The following is a 25,652-nucleotide window of genomic DNA, read 5'->3' on the forward strand; positions in this document are numbered from 1 at the left end:
TCTCAGGCCTGCAATTGCCAGGGTGGGCCAGTGCCAGGATGCAACTGGGCCATATTACTGACCTGGCCCACCAAATTCAGGCACACAGAGCCCTGGACAGGCGAAATATCCCAAAGTGCGCACCGGCTGTACAGTGCTCTGACAAAGTGGGAGGGGGCGGACAGGAAAATCAGCACCATTATGTTGTTCAATATTGTTGCCTTATATGTCAGCAAACAAATAAAATGTTGTTTTCAGAGGGGCATGCAGCAAAATCAGAGAGCCTTTAAAAGCTAAGTGACCTTTCTCCCCCTAAAGTACTGCATTGGTTCATCAGGGCTGGAGGCTTTCTGGCTGCTGTTTTTGGACAGGCCTCTCATGCCTGCAGAAATGGCTGGATCTCCTGCCAAGGGAATTGCCTGCATTTGGGGAACATCAGGCCAATGCAGATGATCTGAACACAAAAATCCAGGTGCTTGAGTGCGCTCCACCTGACCTGCATGCAATTATTTCACTGACACAACCAATAACACTTTGGAGTCCTGAGCGACGTCAAAATTTGCCAACACAAATCAGCACAATCAAACCCCTTGTGCCTTCCCCCACCCCCCGGTCAAGTCAAGTGATTAATGCACCAAACATACCCTTCTCCTCCACTTCACTTGTTGCCAATGCTAAGGACCCCAATTCCTGTGTCTGTATGTTGAAGGCAGGAACTCCCTTGAAAATGGGCGTTCCCCCTCCAGTACACGGAGGCAGCCATCAGGGCCATTAGCAGAACAGAAAGTGGAGGAACGGGAACAGTCCAATTTCCTACATTGCAACAGTGATTAAACTTCAAAAGTACTTAATTGGCTGTAAAGCGCTTTGGGACGTCCTGAGGTTGGGAAAAGCATGTTATAAATGCAAGTCTTTCCTTCTGTTCTTTTTTTCATTAGTGACCGGACTTGACTGAGGGCATAGATTTTCCTACCTCAACTGCAGACTGTGCATAGAGGCTGAAAAGACAGAATCAGACTGCAGAGTGTCTGAGCAGATCAGGCAATCAAGCTCTTAAATATTATGCTCATAACAAGAATTAAAATTTTTACCTAAAATTTTCCACAGTTGTGGTTGATTAATATTTCATAATTGTTTTTTATATCCAGTTGGCTGTACAACCTAATCATCAGTTGGTTTGAACCATCCTTAAGAAGTTATCTGAATGACAAGGTATGATATAAAGCATATTTAATTTAAATGAAGCAACACCTGCAGAGTGGGGGCAGGCCCGAGAAATCTCTCCACCATTATATGTTATTAATGTAAATAGCACAATATAATAGCAATTCCAAGATTTAGTGACAAAAACATTTTATGTGAACTGGTTATTTGATATTTCAATGTTACTTGGCTATTTAGATGTTAGCACTTGAGCAAAATTCTTTCCCCAGAGAGTGGTTAGAATGTGGAACTTGCTACCACATGGAGTGGTTGAGGTGAATAGCATAGTTGCATTTAAGGGGAAGCTAGATAAGTACACGTGGGACAAAGGAATAGAAGGATATCCAGATAGGATTAGATGAAGTAAGGTGGGAGGAGGTAAGCAGCGTGCAAGGAAGAGGAGGAAAAATTAGGTTAAAATTGAAAGAAAATGGGGGTTAAATTGGATAAGGCCCAAATCCGGGCATGAGCATCGCGATGCATGATTAACCTGTGCCCACTGGTTCCGATGCAGGCAACATGAGACATTCGTGCTGCCTGGTCACTTACCTCATCCAAGGGCAGCAAGCAGGCCTTGCCGCAGGTTCGTACTTCTCACCAGCAGGGGGGGGACAAATATCACATGATATGCTTGCACCTCTTAAAGGCAGGGTGCACCTCTTAAAAGCAGCCTGTACCTCTTATTTGCAAAAAAAAAGATACGGGTCCGCACAGAGTCTGAACAAAGATCAGACATTGCTCACATAAAACACAGATGCAGGTCCCGTCCCTATGTTTACAAACTGTTGGGTTATGTTAAAACATTGAATAAAGGTTGTGCATCACTAAATCCCACATCCTCCAATCTGCATGCCAGACCTCACCAATCTGCCAATCGGAGTTTGTACCACACCTGCGAGTGTGTGCAGCAAGGTTCTCCACTAATGCACTAGAGGCCTTTGTGCAAGAGGTGGTCAGAAGGAGGGGCATCCTATATCCGCCGGGGGGAGGGGGGGGGGGCGCAAGTGGCCCTCCAGACATATGCTCACGAGGCAGTGGGAGGCAGTAGGGGATGAAGTCAATGCCAGGCTCACAGTACCACAATCATGGATGCACTGCAGGAAGAAGTTCAATGCTTTGACACGAGTGGTCAAGGTGAGAGAGGTCAACTGTCAAGTGGTGTCTCCTACCAACTGCACCACACACTACACCCCCCCTTCACCCACATACCAACAAACTCTTTCAATCAGTACTCAACTCTTCCAATCAGATGCTTCCTCTCACCCTCACACATTACTACTGTTGCAAGCCGCACACCCTCAACTCACAGGTCGCACTCCCTGGCATCTATTCAACCATGACAAGTACATCACCCGGACATCCTACAGGACACTCACTGACACACTTCTTGCTTTCTTGCAAGAGAAGGTGGTGCTTAACAGGAGGCAGTAAGTGGCAGTGGCATTTAGTCCCTCAAGCCTGTTCAGCCATTCATTGAGATCATAGTTGATCTGTGATCTAACTCCATATGCCTGCCATAGCCCCATATCCCTTCATACCCTTGGTTCACAGAAATCTATCAATCTCAGCTAGCATCAACTGCCGTCTGCAAAAGAGCGTTCCAAACTTCTCCCACCCTTTGCGTGTAGAAGCCCCTTAAAAACTGAAAGTTTTTTGTCATTGACAATGGGGAAATGGCGGACATGTTGAACGATTACTTTGCGTCATTATTTTCAGTAGAAAAAGAGGATAGCATGCCAGAAATCCCAAGAAATCTAATATTGAATCGGGGGCAGGGACTCGATAAAATTAATATAAGTAAAGCAACAGTAATGAAGAAAATAATAGCACTAAAGAGTGACAAATCCCCAGGACCAGATGGTTTCCATCCCAGGGTTTTAAAGGAAGTAGGTGAGCACATTGCAGATGCCCTAACTATAATCTTTCAAAGTTCTCTAGATTCAGGAACTGTCCCTCTGGATTGGAAAATTGCACATATCACTCCGCTTTTTAAGAAAGGAGAGAGAGGGAAACCAGGGAATTATAGACCAGATAGCCTAACATCTGTTGTGGGGAAAATACTGGAGTCTGTAATTAAGGATAGGGTGACCGAACACCTCGAGAATTTTCAGTTAATCAGAGAGAGCCAGCATGAATTTGTAAAAGGTAGGTCATACCTGACAAACCTGATTGAATTTTTTGAAGAGGTGACTAAAGTAGTGGACAGGGGAATGTCAATGGATGTTATTTATATGGACTTCCAGAAGGCATTTGATAAGGTCCCACATAAGAGACTGTTAGCTAAGATAGAAGCCCATGGAATCGAGGTAAAAGTACGGACTTGGTTAGGAAGTTGGCTGAGCGAAAGGCGACAGAGTAGGGATAATGGGTAGGTACTCACATTGGCAGGATATGACTAGTGGAGTCCCGCAGGGATCTGTCTTGGGGCCTCAATTATTCACAATATGAAGGCATAGAAAGTCTCATATCTAAGTTTGCCAATGACACAAAGATTGTTGGCATTGTAAGCAGTGTAGATGAAAACATAAAATTACAAAGCGATATTGATAGATTCGGTGAATGGGCAAAACTGTGGCAAATGGAATTCAATGTAGACAAATGTGAGGTCATCCACTTTGGATCAAAAAAGGATAGAACAGGGTACTTTCCAAATGGTAAAAAGTTAAAAACAGTGGATGTCCAAAGGGACTTAGGGGTTCAGGTACATTGATCATTGAAGTGTCATGAACAGGTGCAGAAAATAATCAAGAAGGCTAATGGAATGCTGGCCTTTATATCTAGCGGACTGGAGTACAAGGGGGCAGAGGTTATACTGCAGCTATACAAAACCCTGGTTAGACCACACCTGGAGTACTGTGAGCAGTTCTGGGCACCACACCTTCGGAAGGACATATTGGCTTTGGAGGGAGTGCAGCGTAGGTTTACTAGAATTATACCAGGACTTCAAGGGTTAAGTTACGAGGAGAGATTACACAAATTGGGGTTGTATTCTCTGGAGTTTCGAAGGTTAAGGGGTGATCTGATCGAAGTTTATAAGATATTAAGGGGAACGGATAGGGTGGAGAGAGAGAAACTATTTCCACTGGTTGGGGATTTTAGGAGTAGGGGCCACAGTCTAAAAATTAGAGCCAGACCTTTCAGGAGCGAGATTAGAAAACATTTCTACACACAAAGGGTGGTAGAAGTTTGGAACTCTCTTCCGCAAACAGCAATTGATACTAGCTCAATTGCTAAATTTAAATCTGAGATAGATAGCTTTTTGGCAATCAAAGATATTAAGGGATATGGGCCAAAGGCGGGTATATGGAGTTAGATCACAGATCAGCCATGATCTTATCAAATGGCGGAGCAGGCACGAGGGGCTGAATGGCCTACTCCTGTTCCTATGTTCTTAAGTTCCTAAGCATTTCCTAACTTCACTCCTGCAAGTCCTGGTTTTAAATGTTAGGCTATGTCCCCGCGTCCTAGTATTCAAGTATAGGAGACCTCCAAAAACAGGTACAAATGCATCAGCAGGCAAAAGCAATAATCCATCAACTAACCTGTAAATCCCACATGGTCCCTTTAAATAGGGCTGGTGGGGGTGTCCTCCAGGCCAAATACATGCTTCTTGAGTATGTTTGTATGATATTCATGTTTGGAGTTTTTTTGGAGCAGGGGGGTGGCAGACTAAAAGAGCAGAAAAGAGTCCCTGGAAATAAGGATTGAACAGGCAATTATACAACAAAGACTTGATAAATTGTCCAGGTTCTAATCAGAAAGGTACTTTGAGCATATTTTAGACACTTTTGCAAAAGATTTTCAATCAGAATTCCAGATTGTTAACCAATTTACCACCCTTGACTAATGCAAAGGACTTTTTCCCCTATTTGCACAGATATTAAACAAAGGAAATTGGCACTGACCCAAGTCAGTGACACTAGTCCAAATTTTGAACTGAGGCTCTAAAAACCCTTGTAAAACAATTTACAGAATTCCAAAATTTGTTCCTCAGTTCCGAAGTGCACAATACAAAAAATCCTATTTTACAGACAAGTTGACATATTTAGCAAATTGTTGAGGACTTTCATAGAATCATAGAAAACTTACGGCAACAGAAGGAGGCCATTCGACCCATCGTGTCCGCGCCGGCTGAGAAACGAGCCACCCAGCCTAATCCCACTTTCCCGCATTTGGTCCGTAGCCCTGCAGGTCACAGTTCTTCAGGTGCACATCCAGGTATTTTTTTAATGAGTTGAGGGTTTCTGCCTCTACCACCCTCTCAGGCAGTGAGTTCCAGACCCCCACCAACCTCTGGGTGAAAAAAATTTTCCTCATTTCCGCTCTAATTCTACCACAAAAAGCAAAGGACTTAGTACCAAGCCCTGAGGGACCCCACTGGAAACAGCCTTCCAGTCGCAAAAACATCCGTCGGCCATTACCCTTTGCTTCCTGCCACTGTGCCAATTTTGGATCCAATTTGCCACATTCCCTTGGATCCCATGGGCCTTTACTTTTTTGACAAATGTGCTATATGGGACCTTGTCAAAAGCCTTGTTAAAATCTATGTCGACGACATCAATTGTGCTACCCTCATAGATCCTCGTCACCACCTCGAAAAATTCAATCAAGTTAGTCAGACACGACCTCCCCTTAACAAAAAGACGTTAATGATCTGAGATTCATCACATAACAAAAAAACAGAAGAGCAACAATAAAAGATAACAATGTACCCAAAACACAAAAAAATGAGCAGAATATAGGGTGGCTGCAATATTCCACCTGTGGAACAGGAACCTGATACCTCCTGATTCCATTACTATGCTGATTCAATGTTCTGTATAATACAGGTGCAAGGAATCTTACAACACCAGGTTATAGTCCAACAAATTTATTTTAAAATCACAAGCTTTCGGAGATTATCTCCTTCGTCAGATGAATGAGTGAAAAGGTTCTCAAATCGCATATCTTATACTATGTTGGGACAGCATCACACCAATCAAAAGGTGTCGTTGTTATTCAAACAGGCCAGTCACGGAGAACAGCACGTCCCAGTACACTAGATATACATTGTGTCGATTACACAGGCAGGCAGAAAGAAACTCAAAATGGCAGAGAGAGAGAGAGACCTTCGATCCAGACCTTCAAAGCATCCTACGCACTCTCATCCCACGTACTCCCCGCGTGGGAGACTTCTACTGCCTCCCAAAGATACACAAAGCCAACACACCCGGACGTCCTATCGTATCAGGCAACGGAACCCTGTGTGAGAACCTCTCTGGATACGTCGAGGGCATCCTGAAACCCATCGTACAGGGAACCCCCAGCTTCTGTCGCGACACTACAGACTTCCTACAAAAACTCAGCACCCACGGACCAGTTGAACCAGGAACACTTCTCACCACGATGGACGTCTCGGCACTCTACACCAGTATCCCCCACGATGACGGCATCGCTGCAACAGCCTCAGTACTCAACACCAACAACAGCCAATCTCCAGACGCCATCCTACAACTCATCCGCTTCATCCTGGATCACAATGTCTTCACCTTCGATAACCAGTTCTTTACCCAAACACACGGAACAGCCATGGGGACCAAATTCGCACCCCAATACGCCAACATTTTCATGCACAAGTTCGAGCACGACTTCTTCACTGCACAGGACCTCCAACCAACGCTATACACCAGATACATCGACGACATTTTCTTCCTATGGACCCACGGCGAAGAATCACTGAAGAGACTACACGATAACATCAACAAGTTCCATCCCACCATCAAACTCACCATGGACTACTCCTCAGAATCGGTTTCTTTCTTGGACACACAAATCTCCATCAAAGACGGGCAACTCAGCACCTCACTCTACCGCAAGCCCACGGACAACCTCACGATGCTCCACTTTTCCAGCTTCCACCCCAACCACGTCAAAGAGGCCATCCCCTATGGACAGGCCCTACGAATACACAGGATCTGCTCAGACGAGGAGGAACGCGATGGACACCTACAGACGCTGAAAGACGCCCTCGTAAGAACGGGATATGACGCTCGACTTGTCGATCGACAGTTCCGACGGGCCACAGCGAAGAATCGCATAGACCTCCTCAGAAGACAAACACGGGACGCAACCAACAGAGTACCCTTCGTCGTCCAGTACTTCCCTGGAGCAGAGAAACTACACCATGTTCTCCGCAGCCTTCAACATGTCATCGATGACGACGAACACCTCGCTAAGGCCATCCCCACGCCTCCACTGCTCGCCTTTAAACAGCCACCCAACCTCAAACAGACCATCGTTCGCAGCAAGTTACCCAGTTCTCAGGAGAACAGCGTCCACGACACCACACAACCCTGCCACGGCAACCTCTGCAAGACATGCCAGATCATCGACACGGATACCACCATCACACGAAAGGACACCACCCACCAGGTACATGGTTCATACTCCTGTGACTCGGCCAACGTTGTCTACCTCATACGTTGCAGGAAAGGATGCCCCGGAGCATGGTACATTGGCGAGACCATGCAGACGCTGCGACAACGGATGAACGGACACCGCGCAACAATCGCCAGACAGGAGGGTTCCCTCCCAGTCGGGGAACACTTTAGCAGTCAAGGACATTCAGCCACCGATCTTCGGGTAAGCGTTCTCCAAGGCGGCCTTCGAGACACACGACAACGCAAAATCGTCGAGCAGAAGTTGATAGCCAAGTTCCGCACACATGAGGACGGCCTCAACCGGGATCTTGGGTTCATGTCACGCTACACGTAACCCAACCAGCAAAAAGGGGGGAAAAAATTATATGTTTTTTAAAATTCTCTCTCTCTCTCTCTCTCTGCCATTTTGAGTTTCTTTCTGCCTGCCTGTGTAATCGACACAATGTATATCTAGTGTACTGGGACGTGCTGTTCTCCGTGACTGGCCTGTTTGAATAACGACGACACCTTTTGATTGGTGTGATGCTGTCCCAACATAGTATAAGATATGCGATTTGAGAACCTTTTCACTCATTCATCTGACGAAAGAGATAATCTCCGAAAGCTTGTGATTTTAAAATAAATTTGTTGGACTATAACCTGGTGTTGTAAGATTCCTTACATTTGTCCACCCCAGTCCATCACCGGCATCTCCACATCCTGTATAATACAGGGTACATCATAACAAAATAACTTGAGGGAAAATTACACTGGGGCACCAACATACAACAACAATGGAAGCTGATGTTGGAGTCAAAATCTAATAGAAATAAACAATCTTTGCAAATAATGTTATTTTGTTAAATTGACTAAGTTTACACATTTAAGAAAGGCAGAGAAATGAGTGCCTTAGAACATCGTAGAATTAATGTTATGTAATAAAATATTAAATGGAAGGTGCTGTAGCAATATTTTTAATTGTTGCAATCATTGTCTTTATTTTTGCAGATCTGTCTTGAATTGCAGAAAATTCTCAGTGAAAAGATACATCCATTTCTCCACACTGTACCAGGTGTGAGAAAATGATTAAGTGCTCAGGCAGTAATATTATGATCTAACTAGCAGATCGCGCATGGCATTGCTCGTGGTGAATTGTATAATAAGAACATAAGAACATAAGAAATAGGAGCAGGAGTAGGCCAATCGGCCCCTCGAGCCTGCTCCGCCATTCAATAAGATCATGGCTGATCTGATCCTAATCTCAAATCTAAATTCATGTCCAATTTCCTGCCCGCTCCCCGTAACCCCTAATTGCCTTTACTTCTGGGAAACTGTCTATTTCTGTTTTAAATTTATTTAATGATGTAGCTTCCACAGCTTCCTGGGGCAGTAAATTCCACAGACCTACTACCCTCTGAGTGAAGAAGTTTCTCCTCATCTCAGTTTTGAAAGAGCAGCCCCTTATTCTAAGATTATGCCCCCTCGTTCTAGTTTCACCCATCCTTGGGAACATCCTTACCGCATCCACCCGATCAAGCCCCTTCACAATCTTATATGTTTCAATAAGATCGCCTCTCATTCTTCTGAACTCCAACGAGTAGAGTCCCAATCTACTCAACCTCTCCTGATATGTCCACCCCCTCATCCCCGGGATTAACCGAGTGAACCTTCTTTGTACTGCCTCGAGAGCAAGTATGTCTTTTCTTAAGTATGGAGACCAAAACTGTATGCAGTATTCCAGGTGCAGTCTCACCAATACCTTATATAACTGCAGCAATACCTCCCTGTTTTTATATTCTATCCCCCGAGCAATAAAAGCCAACATTCCGTTGGCCTTCCTGATCACCTGCTGCACCTGCATACCAACTTTTTGATCTTCTTGCACTAGGACCCCCAGATCCCTTTGTACTGCAGTACTTTCCAGTTTCTCGCCTTTAAGATAATAACTTGCTCTCTGATTTTTCCTGCCAAAGTGCATAACCTCACATTTTCCAATATTGTATTGCATCTGCCAAATCTCCGCCCACTCACCCAGCCTGTCTATATCCCCCTGTAGGTGTTTTATGTCCTCCTCACTCTCCACTTTCCCTCCCATCTTTGTATCATCTGCAAACTTTGATACTTTACACTCGGTCCCCTCCTCCAAATCGTTAACATAGATTGTAAAGAGTTGGGGACCCAGCACCGACCCCTGCGGAACACCACTGGCTACTGGTTGCCAGTCCGAGAATGAACCATTTATCCCAACTCTCTGCTTCCTGTTAGATAACCAATCCTTCACCCATGCCAGAATATTACCCCCAATCCAGTGATTCTTTATCTTGAGCAATAATCTTTTATGTGGCACCTTGTCGAATGCTTTCTGGAAGTCAAAATACACTACGTCCACTGGTTCCCCTTTATCCACCCTGTACGTTATGTCCTCAAAGAACTCAAGCAAATCTGTCAGACATGACTTCCCCTTCATAAAGCCATGCTGACTTTGTCCTATTAAATTATGCTTATCCAAATGTTCCGCTATTGTCTCCTTAATAATAGATTCCAAAATTTTACCCACCACAGATGTTAGGCTAACTGGTCTATAATTTCCAGCCTTCTGCCTACTACCCTTTTTAAATAAGGGTGTTACATTAGCAGTTTTCCAATCTGCCGGGACCTTTGCCGAGTCCAGAGAATTTTGGAAAATTATTACCAAAGCATCCACAATCCCTACTGCCACTTGCCTCAAGACCCTGGGATGTAAGCCATCAGGTCCAGGTGATTTATCCGCCTTGAGTCCCATTATTTTACTGAGTACCAATTCCTTAGTGATTTTAATCGTATTTAGCTCCTCCCCCCCTAGAGCCCCCTGTTTGTCCAATGTTGGGATATTCTTAGTGTCCTCTACCGTAAAGACTGAAACAAAATATTTGTTCAGCATTTTTGCCATTTCCATGTTTCCCACCATTAATTTCCCGGTCTCATCCTCTAAGGGACCTACGTTTGCCTTAGCCACCCTTTTTCTTTTTATATAACTATAGAAACTCTTGATATCTGTTTTTATATTTTTTGCTAATTTATTTTCATAATCTATCTTCCCTTTCTTAATCAATCCTTTAGTTACTTTTTGCTGTCTTTTGAAGACTTCCCACTAAGTTTGGCTACCTTATATGTCCTTGTTTTTAATATCGTGCCTTATAATGACGGGGGCATCATCCTATATAAAACACAATGTATTATTGTATAATGTAAGACAAAAGATACCATTGAGGTAGAAGGAAAAACTTTATTAAATAAAGATAGTAATTATAAAAGCATGCTATGCATATCATGTTGCAGTATAATATTAAATTGTGGCTGGCCATGTTTTCTTCTAAGAAATTTGACCATTGCTACGATCCTGTCAGGAGAATTTTAGAGGATTGGTCCCTCCAATAGAGCCAATAGAGAAACGTGCTCACCTCCTGCCCCTAGGCGCAGGGCCATGAAAATACATGGGTCTTCTGATGCATTGCCATCATAACTCCATTGGGAGTGTAGCGGAAGGCCTGTAAAATAGGCCAGGAACCAGAAATGCTTGGTCCCATTCTGCGTGGGTAGTTTCCGAGGATCTTTATCTGGAGTAGAACTTTGGTCTGCCCTAAACATGATCCCTCATCCAGGGCAGGAGATGGAGACATCCTGAGCTGGAGTTCCTGCTTCTTTGACTCAGTGGGACCTGGTGTAATTTCAGATGCCAATATGCTCATTGAGATGCGGCTGACTGGCCGTCTAAAAGACCCAAATGGGCCCTGCTGGGAGAAAGGGGGGCCCAGGCCAGTGTTGCAGCCCGAAGCGCCAAAGATCGGGTGGAATTTTTTTTTTCTAATTTTTTTAAGCAAACCCCCAACAACAGGGGGCCACAATCCTCTGCTTATATAAGAACATAAGAATTAGGAGCAGGCCATATGGCCCCTCAAGCCTGTTCCGTCATTCAATAAGATCATGGTTGATCTTCGTCCTCAACTCCACTTTCCCGTCCAATCCCCATATCCCTTGATTCCCCTAGAGTCCAAAAATCTACCTATCTCAGCAATGTATATTCTCAATAACACATCATCCACAGCCCTCTGGGGTGGAGAATTCCCAAGATTCAAAACCCCCTGAGTCAAGAAATTCCTCCTCATCTCAGTCTTAAATGGTCGACCCCTTATCCTGAGACTATGCCCCCTAATTCTAGACTCTCCAGTCAGGGGAAATAACTTCTCAGCATCTACCCTGTCAAGCCCCCTCAGAATCTTGTATGTTTCAATGAGATCACCTCTCATTCTTCTAAACTCCAGAGAGTATAGGCCTATTTTACACAATCTCTCCTCATAGGACAACCCTCTCATCCCAGGAATCAATCTAGTGAACCTTCGTTGGACCGCCTCTAAGGCAAGTATATCCTTCCTTAGATAAGGAGACCAAAACTATACACAGTACTCCACGTGTGGTCTCACCAAAGCCCTGTACAATTGTAGCAAGACTTGCTTATTCTTGTGCTCCAACCTTTATTGTGCAATAAAGGCCAACATTCCATTTGCCTTCATAATTGCTTGCTGTACCTGCATGCTAACTTTCTGTGTTTCTTGTTCAAGGACTCCCAGACTTACCAGGGGGATCAAGCACTCCCCACATTACCAGGCCAACCAGCTTCCTCCCCCGTTTTCGGGATCTTTGAGGAAGGCGCTCTGCAGATATGTCCCCACAGAGCCGAAGGCCTGCTCCTGGAGGCCCCACCCTCTGACCCCATGAAATTTGACGGACGTTTTAAACATTGCAACACCATTGAATTTACCTCTCTCTCTGTGGCAATAAACAAATGAGCAGCAGTTTTACTGCTCTAATCTCACTCACACACATATAGTGGGCCACTTCAAGAAACTTTAGCAAGTTAGTAGCAGAGTCATGTGGGAAGTTAGAAGCCCTGCCCTGCTACTAACCTGCCACTCAAATCCAGCCCAGTATCTTACCACTAATCCAAGCAGAAAAACCCCAACTGCAGCAAAGTGAATTTTTTTCCTCTCTCAGTAAGGTTGTCAGCTTGTGAATAATTTTGATCAATGGCCATTAAGAACTGGATTGAAACTGTCAAATCTGATTTTATAGAGGGCTATTACAACTGACATAGAGAAAAGAGTTTCATACAATCAGTCTGGCCTGTATTCAAACCTGGACCCTCCAAAATGACAGCATTCTAACCAAAGTACCACCCAATATTCCTTTTAATGTATTCAATAATTTTACACGTTTTGAATGCTCCATGAAGGTTATAAGGTTATAAGCATAAATGCAGACACAGATGGTCAAATACTCAACAGAACAATATGGGCTTGAAATTCTGGTCAGGCCAAAGGGGAAGGAGTAACCAGGTGCCTGCCTGCAGCCAGAATTTGGGGCGGAACCTGCTTCTTCTAGGATTCCATCGCATTTCTTCTGTCCTGTCATGTTCTGGTAGGGGGGCCTCCCTTGGATCTTCCACTTGCCTCCCACATCAATGGGCCTTGTTTGGGGGAGCTCCAGGGCTACCCTAGGAATTCTGCCCTCTACACTCTTATAAGGTCAACTGAGAGCTGGCGTGAATCCTTATGAGGCCTTTTGAAGTGCCCCAGACCTTAACCAGACCAAGCTAATTGATCCCGGAGGTGACTGATTATCTGCCGTATGGAGGCTGAATGGCTCCTTTGGATCCAAGAACTGTTGCTGCTCATTTTATTCTTCGGTCTGGAAGGCCTCAGAGCAACTCGGGCGGAGCAGCCATAGCAATGTAAATCAGGGCAGGCGCCACTGAAGTGCAATGGAAGCCCACTCCAACCCATGCAAATGACCCCGCTCCCACATTTTGAGTTGGGGTCCATGCCTTGGGGTGGACAGGGATTCCCCTCTGCCATTCGTGTGCCAGCAGAGTGCGATCCCTGGAATTTCAGACCCTATGACCACAGTCCTGTGCTGACAATAGGAATGTCCACTGTACACTGCAACAGGTTGGAGATGAGCAACATTAAAATAATATTCTGTCAGGGAGGTAATATCAGGGGTTGAGTTTACGCTTGTTTCCGTTAGTTATATCAGCACAATCTGGACAGAATCAGCCGAACCTGAGCAAAAGATCGGGTAATTTTAAACATGAGAGACACCCAAAACTACTTACGCTCGTATTTTCTGCGATATTTTACGCTGGTTCAAGATTCAATTTGCCCGGATCAGGCCCCGCCCACAAAACTGACCACGCCCCCAGGACAAAATTGCGAGATTCTGTCGATTGTGCTGGTTCAGGAAGGCTCTTCAAATTGCGCTCATTTTCTTAGGGGCACAGGCACTGGTAGGCATGTTTTTTAAGTTTTATCATATCAAAATATATTTAATTTACTAAGAAGCTGACGAGTGTACACCACTAAAACCATTAAATGGTTCAGTGTCCTTTTTTTTGTCATTTTCAGTGATTTTAAATTAGGTTTCTCACAGGTGGAGCACTGGGCAGTCTTACTAAAAATGCTTATCTTTGCTGATAGACCCATTTTCAGCTGTACTGATAAAACTGCACCAGGGTACCACTCTTAAATACATCAAGGAATACTTTTTAATGGCAAGAGAAAAAAAGAAAAGATTATGTTCTATTACACTGCCCGATTGCGCAGTTTCATGGAAGATGATTATGTTTGTGATTATGTAAATTAATTTTAGAGAAAATTTGACACCTAACCTAACCAGTGCAATTTGAAGTGCATTTTGGTCACAATTTACCGATTGCGCCCAAAGCGGAAACTCTACCCCCATGTATTTAGTCAGATTAAATAAATTTGGGTAAACCCTCACCACATAAATTTTATGTAGTCTAATAGAAGGAGTGGGCTTGGGGAGGCAAATGACCTTTTCTCATTCCACACTTTTATGTTTTTATGAGTTATACTGAAGAGCTCTCTAAAAATTTGATAACATTTTAACATGTTCCAACTACTTGACTCTTTCAGTGACAAAGAAAATTGACAAATATGTTGGGATTGACTACTCTTTAACTAGTCCTCCATTAGTGGCAAAGGATTCAGTGGTTTTGCCCCTCAAGGTATGACATAGCACAGTACAATAAGATGTGCAAACAAGGTTTTCTAACTGAAGGAAAATAGCTGTTTCTCCAAGAAGAATCTTTTTACAGTACTGTACAAACAATAAAAGTGTTTCACTAGAAAACTGATAAAGTAAAAATGGTACTCATTTAGGGTCATTAATTGTGTATTCAGGAGAATGTTTCTTTATTGAAATGAGCAGATCGCCCATGGCATTGCTCATCTTGAGTTAGAGAATAAACTAGTTTATAATGATAGCAACTGAGGTACAATGCACTATATAATACTCCTGATCTCCTGTGCCATTGCTCATAGAAAGAAAAATTTGTCACTCTTCCTAAAATTGTCTATCTCAATCTTTCCTATTCTCTAATCTTTCTGTGTCACATTCTGTGTCTTGCTACTTCTCCTTTTCTGAGATAGAAGGTTGTTGGTCGAAGCCCACACCAAGATTTGCTGCTGCTCCAATGCAGCATTGAAGAAAAGCTACTTTGATGGAGGTGCTCTCCCTCAGATGAGATATTAACTAAGATCCATCTGCCTGCCAGGTGGTTGTTAAAGATCAATGGCATTTTTCAAAGAAAAGCAGTGAGTTTTCCTGCTGTGATGGCCAATATTTGTTCTTTAAATAACATCAGACAAAAAAAAAAGCAAACTGACTGCTCGTTCATCTCATTGTGGGATATTAATGGTGCAGGATTGCTGCTGCATTTGGCTTGGTAACAATAGTTGTTTCACGTTAAAAAGTAATTAATTGTATGACGTGCTTTGAGATGTTTCAATATGATATGGCATGACCAAAGTATTTCTTTCTTAGTTCTTTGTATTTGCTCTTTGGATATATTTTATTCTCTATGTATTATGCACATACATACTGCATAAGTACACAAAGTTATACAAAGAAAAACAATTTTCATGGCTGGTTTAGAAAATATTATGCATCAGAAATATATTAAATGAAATGTCATTTCATACCAGGGGGAATTCTACAATCTCTTGAATCGTACCAACATCCCATTTCCTGCTCCACCCCTGGATTTTTCAGTGGGTCATGACCGTATGCTTTACATTGGATTCTCCGAATATTTCTTTAATACTGCTGGTTATGTATTCAACTCAGTAGGAGATTTATCCATTAACATTACTGATGACATGGTGAGTAGAACATGATTCATGTATTACTATAAAAATCATACAATTTCTGTGGACATTGTTTTCAATTCTGTCAAGGATTTCAGGCCTGAATAAGACTGCCTACAAGTTATTATTTAATCACCAGACTAAATCCAGAAATCAATGGAGCAGTTATCACTTTGACATATTTTATAATTGGTATGGGTGACCATGTTTGTAATTTTAATGAAATATGAATTGTTCTACCATTGTGTTGCATATGAGGAAGCAAGACTAAGTGCACTTTTCAGGTCAAGCAGGGTTAGGTGGTGGGGAGATAATTCAATCAAGGCAGGAGAGAGGAGAGGGAGAAGATGGGAAGGGAAAGAAGGACAGGGAGTGTGAGGGAAAAGAGAAAGGGAAGTGTGGAGGAGGGAGAGAAAAAGAGAAGGGAAAGTTAGAGAAGGGGAGAACAAGGAGGGGAGAGGAGAGGAGGGAGAGGAATAGAGAGAGGAGGGAAGAGGAAAAGAGAGAAGAGGAGGAGAGAGGAGATGGGGAAGGGAGAGGTGGAAGGGAGGGGGAGAGAATGACAAAGGAGGCAAAAGAGGAGGGCAGGGAGAAGGGCAAGGTAAAGTTTGTCTGAGTGGAGGTGGTGGGGATGTTTATCTATGAATTTTGCCTCAGTGGGGGAGAGTGGGAGGGGGGGGGTGGCATGCAAATATTGCCTTGTGGCGGGTGCAGTCACATTTTTGCTTCAGTGGGGGGGGGAAGGGGAGGAAGCGGCAAGGAGGGTGGAGGTGGGGAGAGAGAGTGGAAAGAAAGAGGATAGAGAAGGATGTAGGAGATGGGAGGGGGAAGAGGGAGAGGGAAGGGCATGGGAGATTTTGCCTCAGTGGGGGTGCTGGGGATGTCTAAACGGGGAGAGGGTGCGGTTTCCAGGGTTTGACTTTTTTTTTCAGTGGGGTCATTGTGGGGTTGCTATTTCTGTGTTAGGTGCAGGATCGAGGGTGGGGTGGGGGAGGCATTGACAATTTTGCCTCAGTGGGAGTGAAGCAGTTTCTGATTTTTTCATTGGCAGTGGAGGGTGAGGAAGACCTTTACTTGGGTTTTTCTGGCTCTACTGAGGGCGGTTCTCACTTGCTCTTCTATTGCTTTCAGAGCGGGACATTCTTGCTTTGGGATGCATCTCCTGACTTCTATGCATGGCCACCTGATTTTTCTACTTTTGGGATGGGTGTTGCACAATTCAATCGTCTTAGGCGGTCGGGAAGGATCACTTCTTTTTGATTTATTTTTTCTTTACTTTGGGTGAGAATTTCCTCACCGTTTTCAGCGCATTAGCAATGCATAAACGGCACTGGAAATTTTTTCTGGCAGGATAGTCAGACAAAAGCCATTTCCATCTGATTTCCGCCACTAAAAGATACTGCCCGAATTGCCTCGTACTTTTTGGCCCTTCCCAGGATCAGCCCGTCGATTCTCGACTGACCTCATTTGATGGAGGCCAGTGGCACTACAACTCTGCATTTCCTGCTTTTACAATCCTAGCATGCTCAGAGGAACTTGGACTGAGATCTCTGAGGCACAGCAGCTGCCAGGATCAGCTGAGACAAGCAGAAGCAGGGAGATTTGGAGCCTAAAGAGCCTGGAGAGTTTTAATGCCGACTACTGCGGCTGGGAAATGATTTTTACAGCAATTTTTCTGACAGGGTCACACCACTTGCAGATTTTCAGACACAGGTAAACTCCAGCCATCACCATTCCACAGGGCTCGGGATCTGTGGCCCCACTGATCAATGGGATGGCTGGTCTAAAGGCAGCTATCAGATCCTGAAAGCCCGGAGACACAATGGTTGCCATGGTCTGAAAACAGCTATGCAGGCTGTGCTCTATTCTCTCACCTACTGCCACCAGAGCTTCCTTGGAGATGCAGGCATCAATTAGTCCCTGTCTGTTTCCTAGCTGGGGGTCTGCTGCAGATTCTAACGAAGCTGTTGCTTGCTCCATTGGTTTCTGTAATGAAGAGAAAGCTTCCAAGGTGTTGCCATAAAAGATAGCTGCGGATCCGAGAGCCACACCTGTCAGTTGACCTCAGAGCCTGCATGTAGGTGTGATGTTCCTCAAACATTCTTCTTCTCAGGCGAGTTACCTTGAGTTCTGGGTCCCACGACTTTGAAGCCATTGGCAGCCTTCTCCTCAGCCTCCGCTGGAAAGGTGACATATCCTTGCCCTCTTCTCCCCCACTTCTCCAGTTTGCTGAGTTCTGTGAATCACATTCTCATTAACACTATCTAATTGCCCGTGGGTAAAAGCATCTGAGCTGGTGAAGCAAGTAAATTGGAGGGGAATGGGGCAGAGGAACGTGGGGCATGATTTTTCTGCAGGGACCCCTGGATGGTTTCCTCCTCATCATCCTCTTCCTTGTCATCATCATAATCGACCAAGAAGAAATCTCTCTTTTCCTCCTCCCCCTCCTCATCATTTATTGATATTGGTTGGAGATAAGGGAAGGGTTGAACAGTAATGGCACCAATATTTTTTGACTGCATCTCAGAGAGCAAAGGGCAATAATTTAAAGGTAATCAATGCCTCTGAGATTGATTAACCTTCTTACTGGCAATCGTGTGGCCTACGTTAGGCTCAGTAGGGGATTTATACCTGCTCTTAACAAATTTCCCAGGGCAGCCCAGAATGCCCTAGACATGCCCTCAAAGCTGGCTGCAGAAGTGGGGTTGGGAGTGGGGGGAGGGGGGGGGGGCGGGTGGGAGTTGAATGAAACACTCCTGTCTGATAGGAATTTTCTACAGAGCTCAAATGGGGTGGAAATCTAATGTACTCGGGTTCTGCCCCAGATTCCTGTCCACCTGCAGGTGCAGCTCCATCCTCCACCTCCCCTCACTAAGGAATATCAGGCCCAATTAATTCAACTTGTGTTACTGCTATTTTGACACAAAATTGGTTGATTTATCTCGGCATCTATTCCACATATCTACTGTTCTGTAGGGAGGAAATCGTTCCAATCTCAAGTGTTGCTTGAGGATTGTTAATTTTGTTATATCCTCTAACTCTGTGCTCAACCTACATTATTATAATTTAGCACACATGTCTCCTCTCAATCTATTCTTTGATGAAAACAAGATCAGTTCTGTGAATTTCTCCTTTCAAATATAGCCCAAACTCTTGGAATGATATTTGTTGATCTTTTTTGAATCCTTTCCACAATGCCCTTTTGAAATGATATATCATTTTGAATTTGGAAATCTTCCAATATTCTAAGTACATCAAATAGTATAACATACTTGCCCTGAAAATCCACGGGGTGTCCCATCTAGGCCTAAGTTCCAAAATATGCCCACTCTAGACCTTTGTTGCTGGCCCCGCTAAAGTTCACGGAGTCAGGGAGAGGTCCCTTCGTTGCTTACCATTGATGGGCTTGTAGGCCACCGGGGGCACATCTGAGGTGCCCATCATTGAAGAAAAACCAAAATGTCCTGTATAAGTGCCAGTCTCTTTTGAGAGCTGATTATTGTGAAACGTAAATCTCAGAGCTTGTCTATTTTGTTGGAGTGATGTTGTGTTTATATGGAAGGGGGTATTAATAAATGACATTGGATGATTGCCTAGATTGTAACTGGAGCCCAATTTCATAAATACATTTCAGATGAAAGATGATTATCACTGATTCTGCAAATGAACCATTTACATTTGGGTTTGGAGTAAGACGTTCCAAGTTAACCCATGAACTATCTTAATTATCGCCTAGCTTACAAAATGGAACGATACTCATCTCCTTTCAAACTGCAGTCTGTATACATTACAGGAAATTATTTCCATTTCCTGCTTTAACTTTCTTAAAAACATTTTATCAATCTTAAAACATTCAGTATGACTTTTATGTTGTGTGTACTGAAGATACAGCAACTAAAAGAAAACAATAAATAAGGCCTAACTTACACAAAAAAGCTCTTCCTAGCCCAAGAAACCCCTTTGGTATACAACAACAACTTACATTTATTGAGCGCCTTTAATGTACTAAAATCTCCCAAGGTGCTTCGCAGAACTGTTATCAAACAGAATTTGACACCAGACCACATAAGGAGATATTAGGACAGGTGATCAAAAGCTTGATCAAATGGTAGGTTTTAAGGACCGACTTAAAGGAGGAAAGAGAGGTAGAAGCAAAGAGGTTTATGGAGGGAATTCCAGAGCTTAGGACCTAGGCAGCTGAAGACACAGCCGCCAATGGTGGAGCGAAGAAAATCAGTGATGCGTAAGAGATCAGAATTGGAGGAGCGCAGACATCTCAGAGAGTTGTAGGGCTGGAGAAGGTTACAGAGATAGGGAGGGACGAAGCCATGGAGGGATTTGAAAACAAGGATGAGAATTTTAAAATCGAGGCATTGCCGAACTGGGAGTCAAAGTAGGTTAGCGAGCACAGGGGTGATGGCAAGGAAAGAAGCCAGGTATGTAAAACCTGTTCATAGTTCACCGGTAAGGATCAATTCAACTATGATTCTGTTGCTTGTGAGTTATGAAGACATTCATTAAAATAACTCCAGTCATTAAATAATGTAACTGGATAATGCACATTTTCTTGTTGCAGCTTCCTAAGAATTCCCATATACACTTGGATACAGCAACCATTGGAACTCTGATACCACAGGTAATACGTGAATATTTTCAAATGCACATTTACATTATATTAATATTTGTTCTGCAATAACTGCACTAAAGAAAAAGTGGTATAATTCTACAGTTAATTGTAATACAATATACAGATGATCCTGCTTACAATAGGCCTGTTTTGTTCAAATCATTGCTGACAATGAATGTATTTAAATGTCCTGAACTGAATGTAATACAGCTCTGTAGAAATACCACTCATATATAACAAACATATTGCCCATTTGCAATTAACTAGCTACAAACAAGTTGCCAAACAGTCACAATCCAGTGCTTCCAGTGAGGAACCAGACTAACAGGGAGCGGGGGTTGGATATAGGGCTACAATATTGTAACCATGATTTTCGCGCCCACATTTCCGAAAAGCACAGCTCCCCGCTGGAAGCACAGCATTGCAGTATCACCCCTTATAAGTCAACTAACTGGGACTTCTTTGAAGATTCTTTAGTCTTTCCCTGGTCCAAACTTCTTGTTTCACTCTTTTGACCCTTCTGTCTGTGTCAGTGAAGTAACTGATGTTATTCTAGCTGGCATGGAAGGTATTATCTCAATCCTTCATCTTGATTCAATTATGTCTATCATTCTGCTGTCCTTGGAAAAATTCTACCCACTGGCATTTGACATCGGGATCAGGCTGAAGCATCCTGAGACAACTTTATGTCAATTTGTAGCTTTGCTTGCACTTCTACACCCTATGACTTTTTAAAATCTGGTCCCTCTCTTCGGCTTCCTTGTAGAGTTCCTCTGCTGCAAGTGCCAAAAGTCATTTTCCACCTGTCGCATCTAAGCCCCCCCAAGCAAAGGCAAGAATTCCGGAGCAGAGAAGGATCCCATGGGGACCCCACGAAAATTATGCTAATGGTGCTGACCCCAAGAAAATTTACCAATTTTTATGCTGAAAAAATAATTTAAACATGCAAGAGATGGGAAGAAGACAAAAATAAGATGGTGCAGTCAAATTGTTCAGAGCTAAGGAGAAATCATTTTTGGCTAAAATGCTTATTAATTCACTCAAAATAGAGGCAGTATTCTTAACATTAATGTTTTATTTTAACAAGGCTTCATTTTCCTCAGGTGAATACTGCTATTCCAGCACACACCAGGGTTTGAACTTTATTTTAAAAATATTTTTTGACCAATGCAACAGCAGTGACCCCTGCTGGTCTAAACCAATTATCACCAATGTCAATCCAAGCTTACCATAAATCAAAAATTACAAATGACCATTTTACTGTTACAGTAAACCTCACATTAACCTAGAGTTTTTTTAAATATAAAGCTTAGAAATACAAAATTACCGAAAAGAAAACATTATTAAAATCCAACTTATATAAACTTTCAACAAACAAATAAAACTAAGTTACATTGAAACATTCTGAATTAAATTCCTGTTTTTAGAGTGCATTCACACTATAGCTGTAGCGTAGGTGCAAAACAGATTTGCAATTATGGGTCTCAATTTTCCTCTCGCCCCTGCACCTGATCTGACCTGAACTCATCTAGGGTGGGATGGGGGGTGGTTGTTCATGTCATCAGCATAGCTCCAACCTGCCCCCAGTGCAGACCTGCCCCTAGCAGGTGAACTTTCAGCATTTTGAGAGTTGACATGTAGAATTCCCTGCATATTGTCACACACAGAGGGAATGGAAGACGTTCCCATTGAGGTCGTTTGGGGGGTGTTCTATAGGAGCCTGCAATGCAACATGAGTGCTACTAATTACACCCTGGACCTTTGAGAGGCCAGCAAACCCATTAAAGTGGATGGCCCTATCTTGCTGCTGCCTCCCTGTGATGCTAACAGTGATCAATACCCCAGCTCTCCTTTAAAGGGCTTCTGATGAATACATGCCCATACTGCTGATATTGAAGAGATCGCCCATGGCTGCCTGAAATGATCCAGTGCTATAAAAGTTGAGTGCGGTGATTACCTTCAAAGCCACAGACAGAGCACTGTGGGCAGATGAGTGTCACTGCAGTAAGTGTCAGAGCTGTCTCTTTGGTGGAGCACACTTCTTATGCACAATTCCTTAGTAAGTTCCTCAGATGCCCTGTGCTGCCTGTTTATTCCATGGGGCAGGGGGGTGAGGGGGGGGGGGGGGGGGAAAGAGAGATAATATCTGCATCCTCCTTAAATGCAGCCTGACCCTCCTATGTTTCATCCTGTGCTGCTGTCCTGCCTCCTCCAAGACAACTATATACAAGCGTATGCCCATAGGGAATGCCATACCGGCTCCTAAGAAGCCAGTCCAGGTGTCTGTCGACAGAATGAGAAAAACATTGCTGCTAAAAGTTTTTCTCAGCTGCAGTAAATCACTAACAAAACTCTCCAGGTTCTGTAACTCCTCACTTCCACTATATCGGCTGATGCTAGCGGCAGCTGTACCTTAAAAATCGGAGTCTAAGTTACGCTGAGTGCATTTCATGTGTAAAAGCAGGAAATTCAGAGCTGCAGTGCCACTGTCCTGAGGTCAGTCGGTACTAGGCGGGTGAATCACAGAAACGGCCGAAAAGCATGAGGCAACTCAGGGGAAGTGAACTAATAGTGGAAAATGGGCAGCAACAGTTTCTGCAGCGGAAATACGCCAACAACGGTGAGGAAGTTCATCCCCCCCCCGCAACTCTCCTTACCAAAATATTACATCACGTAATACTGGAATCCACTCCAGTGACAAACAACCTTTAGGAATCCATAATCTTTTTTATGGCAGAAGTTATCATTGGGGAACTTAAGACTTACTGGTTGGCTACTCAGTCCAATTGCCAAGCAGTCCTTGTTTTAAATTATCTTTGCTGATCTTTCATATCATATGGGATCTAATGATAAGAGTCTTAAACTCTTTTATTTAAAATCATAGGAATTAAATGTGTACAATTGTTCATCCAATTATTCCAGGTGAAAAAAATGTATCCAATCATGAGGATGAAACTTCGCCTTGTAACTGATTCAGCACCATCTGTGGCGTTTTTGTCTGGTAAAATCATCCTCACAACATCTGGAGACATTTATGCCTTTGCTATCTTACCAAATTCTACATTAACTCCACTCTTCAATGTTAAACTGGTGAGTTTTTGACTTCTCATAATTTGCAAAAACAATTTGATTTACAAGTTATGTTGGAATCTGACAACTTGAATCTTTATTTCCATTCACAGATTGCACAGATCACGACCACACTAGGTATAAAAGATGACAAGATTACAGGGCAACTAACATTGGATAGGTAATTTTAGAATATATGTTATAATAAAGTGATTGAGAGAAATCATTAATAAATCAATAGAGCATATAGTGTTGATCAATCTATGGCTCCTATCTGCTAGACATGGAGGCTGTGTCTCTGGGACAAACACAAGCCATGATACATCTTTATTGACACTTCTTTGCTGAAAAGACATAAGGTACTCGGCTACAGCTCCCAGCTAAAATCTAGGAGTAATTTGAAAGAATTTTTTTTGTGAATTTTTATATAACTTTCTATGTATTCCTTCTATCATAAATTGTATTTTTAGATTTATATAGTCAGTTGGCTCAGGAAACAACTTCATCGTTAAAAGAGTTTGGAAGAAATTAAGCAATTTGATTGGTTTTGTTGCTTTTAAAAAATAAGCGATTTGATTTCTTGGTTTTCTGCTGGTTATTCATTGCTCATTGGTACATTTTGTTACTTGTGATTCATTCACATTCAAGTAATTGGATATTTCATTGACAACTTATTAGATAAGTGGTTATTTGAACCGATCACAATTTTTTGTCCTACAAATGTGTGAAGCTTTGGTTATGCAAAGCTTCTCAGGCCACACTTTAAGGTGTGATGCTTTTGAAAGATGTGGCACTATGGACGTACACTAGTCTCAAAACGTTTTATGTATGTAATATAGATGGATGTAGGATGTATCTCAATTCCTTTCCACTTTAAACCTTTCTATTAACTCTTAAAACGAGCTATGAGGTATCTAATTGATATCAAATACAACTTTTGATAATATTAATAGATATCTATTGTTATCCTTTAGGGTACAATTATCTTTAAAGAAATCTAACATTGGTCCATTTCCTGTAAGTATTGTTCAAACTTTATTTTCAGTTGCAACAATTCCAAACATTTTTTAAAGTTGAAGTCAAATATTATAAATGAGGATAAGATTAGCCAGGAATTTCTTCGGAACTATTCCCCCCTCCGAAACTTCGCCGAAAACCCGACTTATGCATGTAAACGGGGTTTTCGTCACACTTCCCGCGAAGTTGCAGGAGTGGAGTGGGAGCAGCTCCGAGAAAACTCCCAGCCATAATTGCACATCTCCCAGCTGATTAGCAAATGAGTCAGCACAAACATAAATAATCAAGCTGGAGTCAGATTCATTCTAAGCAAATGATTCAAGGCTATTTAGTTGTCTGAAAATTCCATCCTAATCGCTATGAATGCAAAACTAACTGGTCACGGACAACCAATATATTTTCTCCTGAGGTGTGCAATGTAAAAACATTATTTTAAACAGAGTAATCTAAATGAAGTCTTATTGTCAAAGGAAACAAACTTTTTGAACTGTGTTGGCAGCAGGACTAATCTACACTCAAACAAGTGAGCTTCCATTTTTATATTGGTTGTGTACTGTCACTGCATGAGGCACTTGGCCCGAACAATCTTCACTCCAGCATTTTAAAGGAGTTTGTTTGAATGATTTATAGAGCACTTATAGATATTTTCCAGAGCTTACTGGACTCAAGGCAGATCCCAGAGGACTGGAAAATAGAAAATGTAACTCCAATCTTCAAACAGTGGGTTGGTGATGAGCATCTAAGTATTAACCTGTAAGTTTCACATCAAATGTGGGAAAATTGCTTAAAACAATGCTTAAGGAACATTAATAAGAGACAGTCAGTGGTTTTAGGAGTAAGAGGTTGTGTTTGGCAAATCTGTTAGATCTTTTGAAGTTACTGAGCTCATAGATAAAGGCAAGGCAATAGATATTATTTACCTGGATTCTAAAATGGTGTTTTACAATATCCCACATAAAAAGCTATCGCATAAGGTTTCAGCCCAAGGTACATATGGAAATGTATTGCATTGGATTAAAGAATAGCAAGTTGAAAGAAAACAATGAGCAGTAGTAAATGGGAAGACACCTGGCAGGGAATTGTCTGCTAGTAGTGCACCAAAGAGAGTCAGTTCAAAGGTATTTGTATTTGTAGATAACACCAAAATGGGAACAG

At 42.8% G+C, this 25,652-nt stretch overlaps 1 protein-coding gene across 1 annotated transcript in view; it reads left to right on the plus strand.

Annotated features, from left to right (window-relative positions):
- The window catches only part of LOC137335352 (bactericidal permeability-increasing protein-like), a 61,802-nt gene that overhangs the window by 19,396 nt on the left and 16,754 nt on the right, over positions 1–25,652 (plus strand). Inside the window, exons 6-13 of the mRNA XM_068000685.1 lie at positions 1,128–1,191; positions 8,589–8,652; positions 14,552–14,643; positions 15,623–15,799; positions 20,361–20,420; positions 23,334–23,501; positions 23,594–23,661; positions 24,455–24,497. Coding sequence (XP_067856786.1) covers positions 1,128–1,191; positions 8,589–8,652; positions 14,552–14,643; positions 15,623–15,799; positions 20,361–20,420; positions 23,334–23,501; positions 23,594–23,661; positions 24,455–24,497 — 736 coding nt within the window. The remainder of the gene's footprint in view (positions 1–1,127; positions 1,192–8,588; positions 8,653–14,551; positions 14,644–15,622; positions 15,800–20,360; positions 20,421–23,333; positions 23,502–23,593; positions 23,662–24,454; positions 24,498–25,652) is intronic.

This window comes from Heptranchias perlo, chromosome 19 (genome assembly GCF_035084215.1).
Source record: "Heptranchias perlo isolate sHepPer1 chromosome 19, sHepPer1.hap1, whole genome shotgun sequence".
Taxonomy (NCBI): domain Eukaryota; kingdom Metazoa; phylum Chordata; class Chondrichthyes; order Hexanchiformes; family Hexanchidae; genus Heptranchias; species Heptranchias perlo.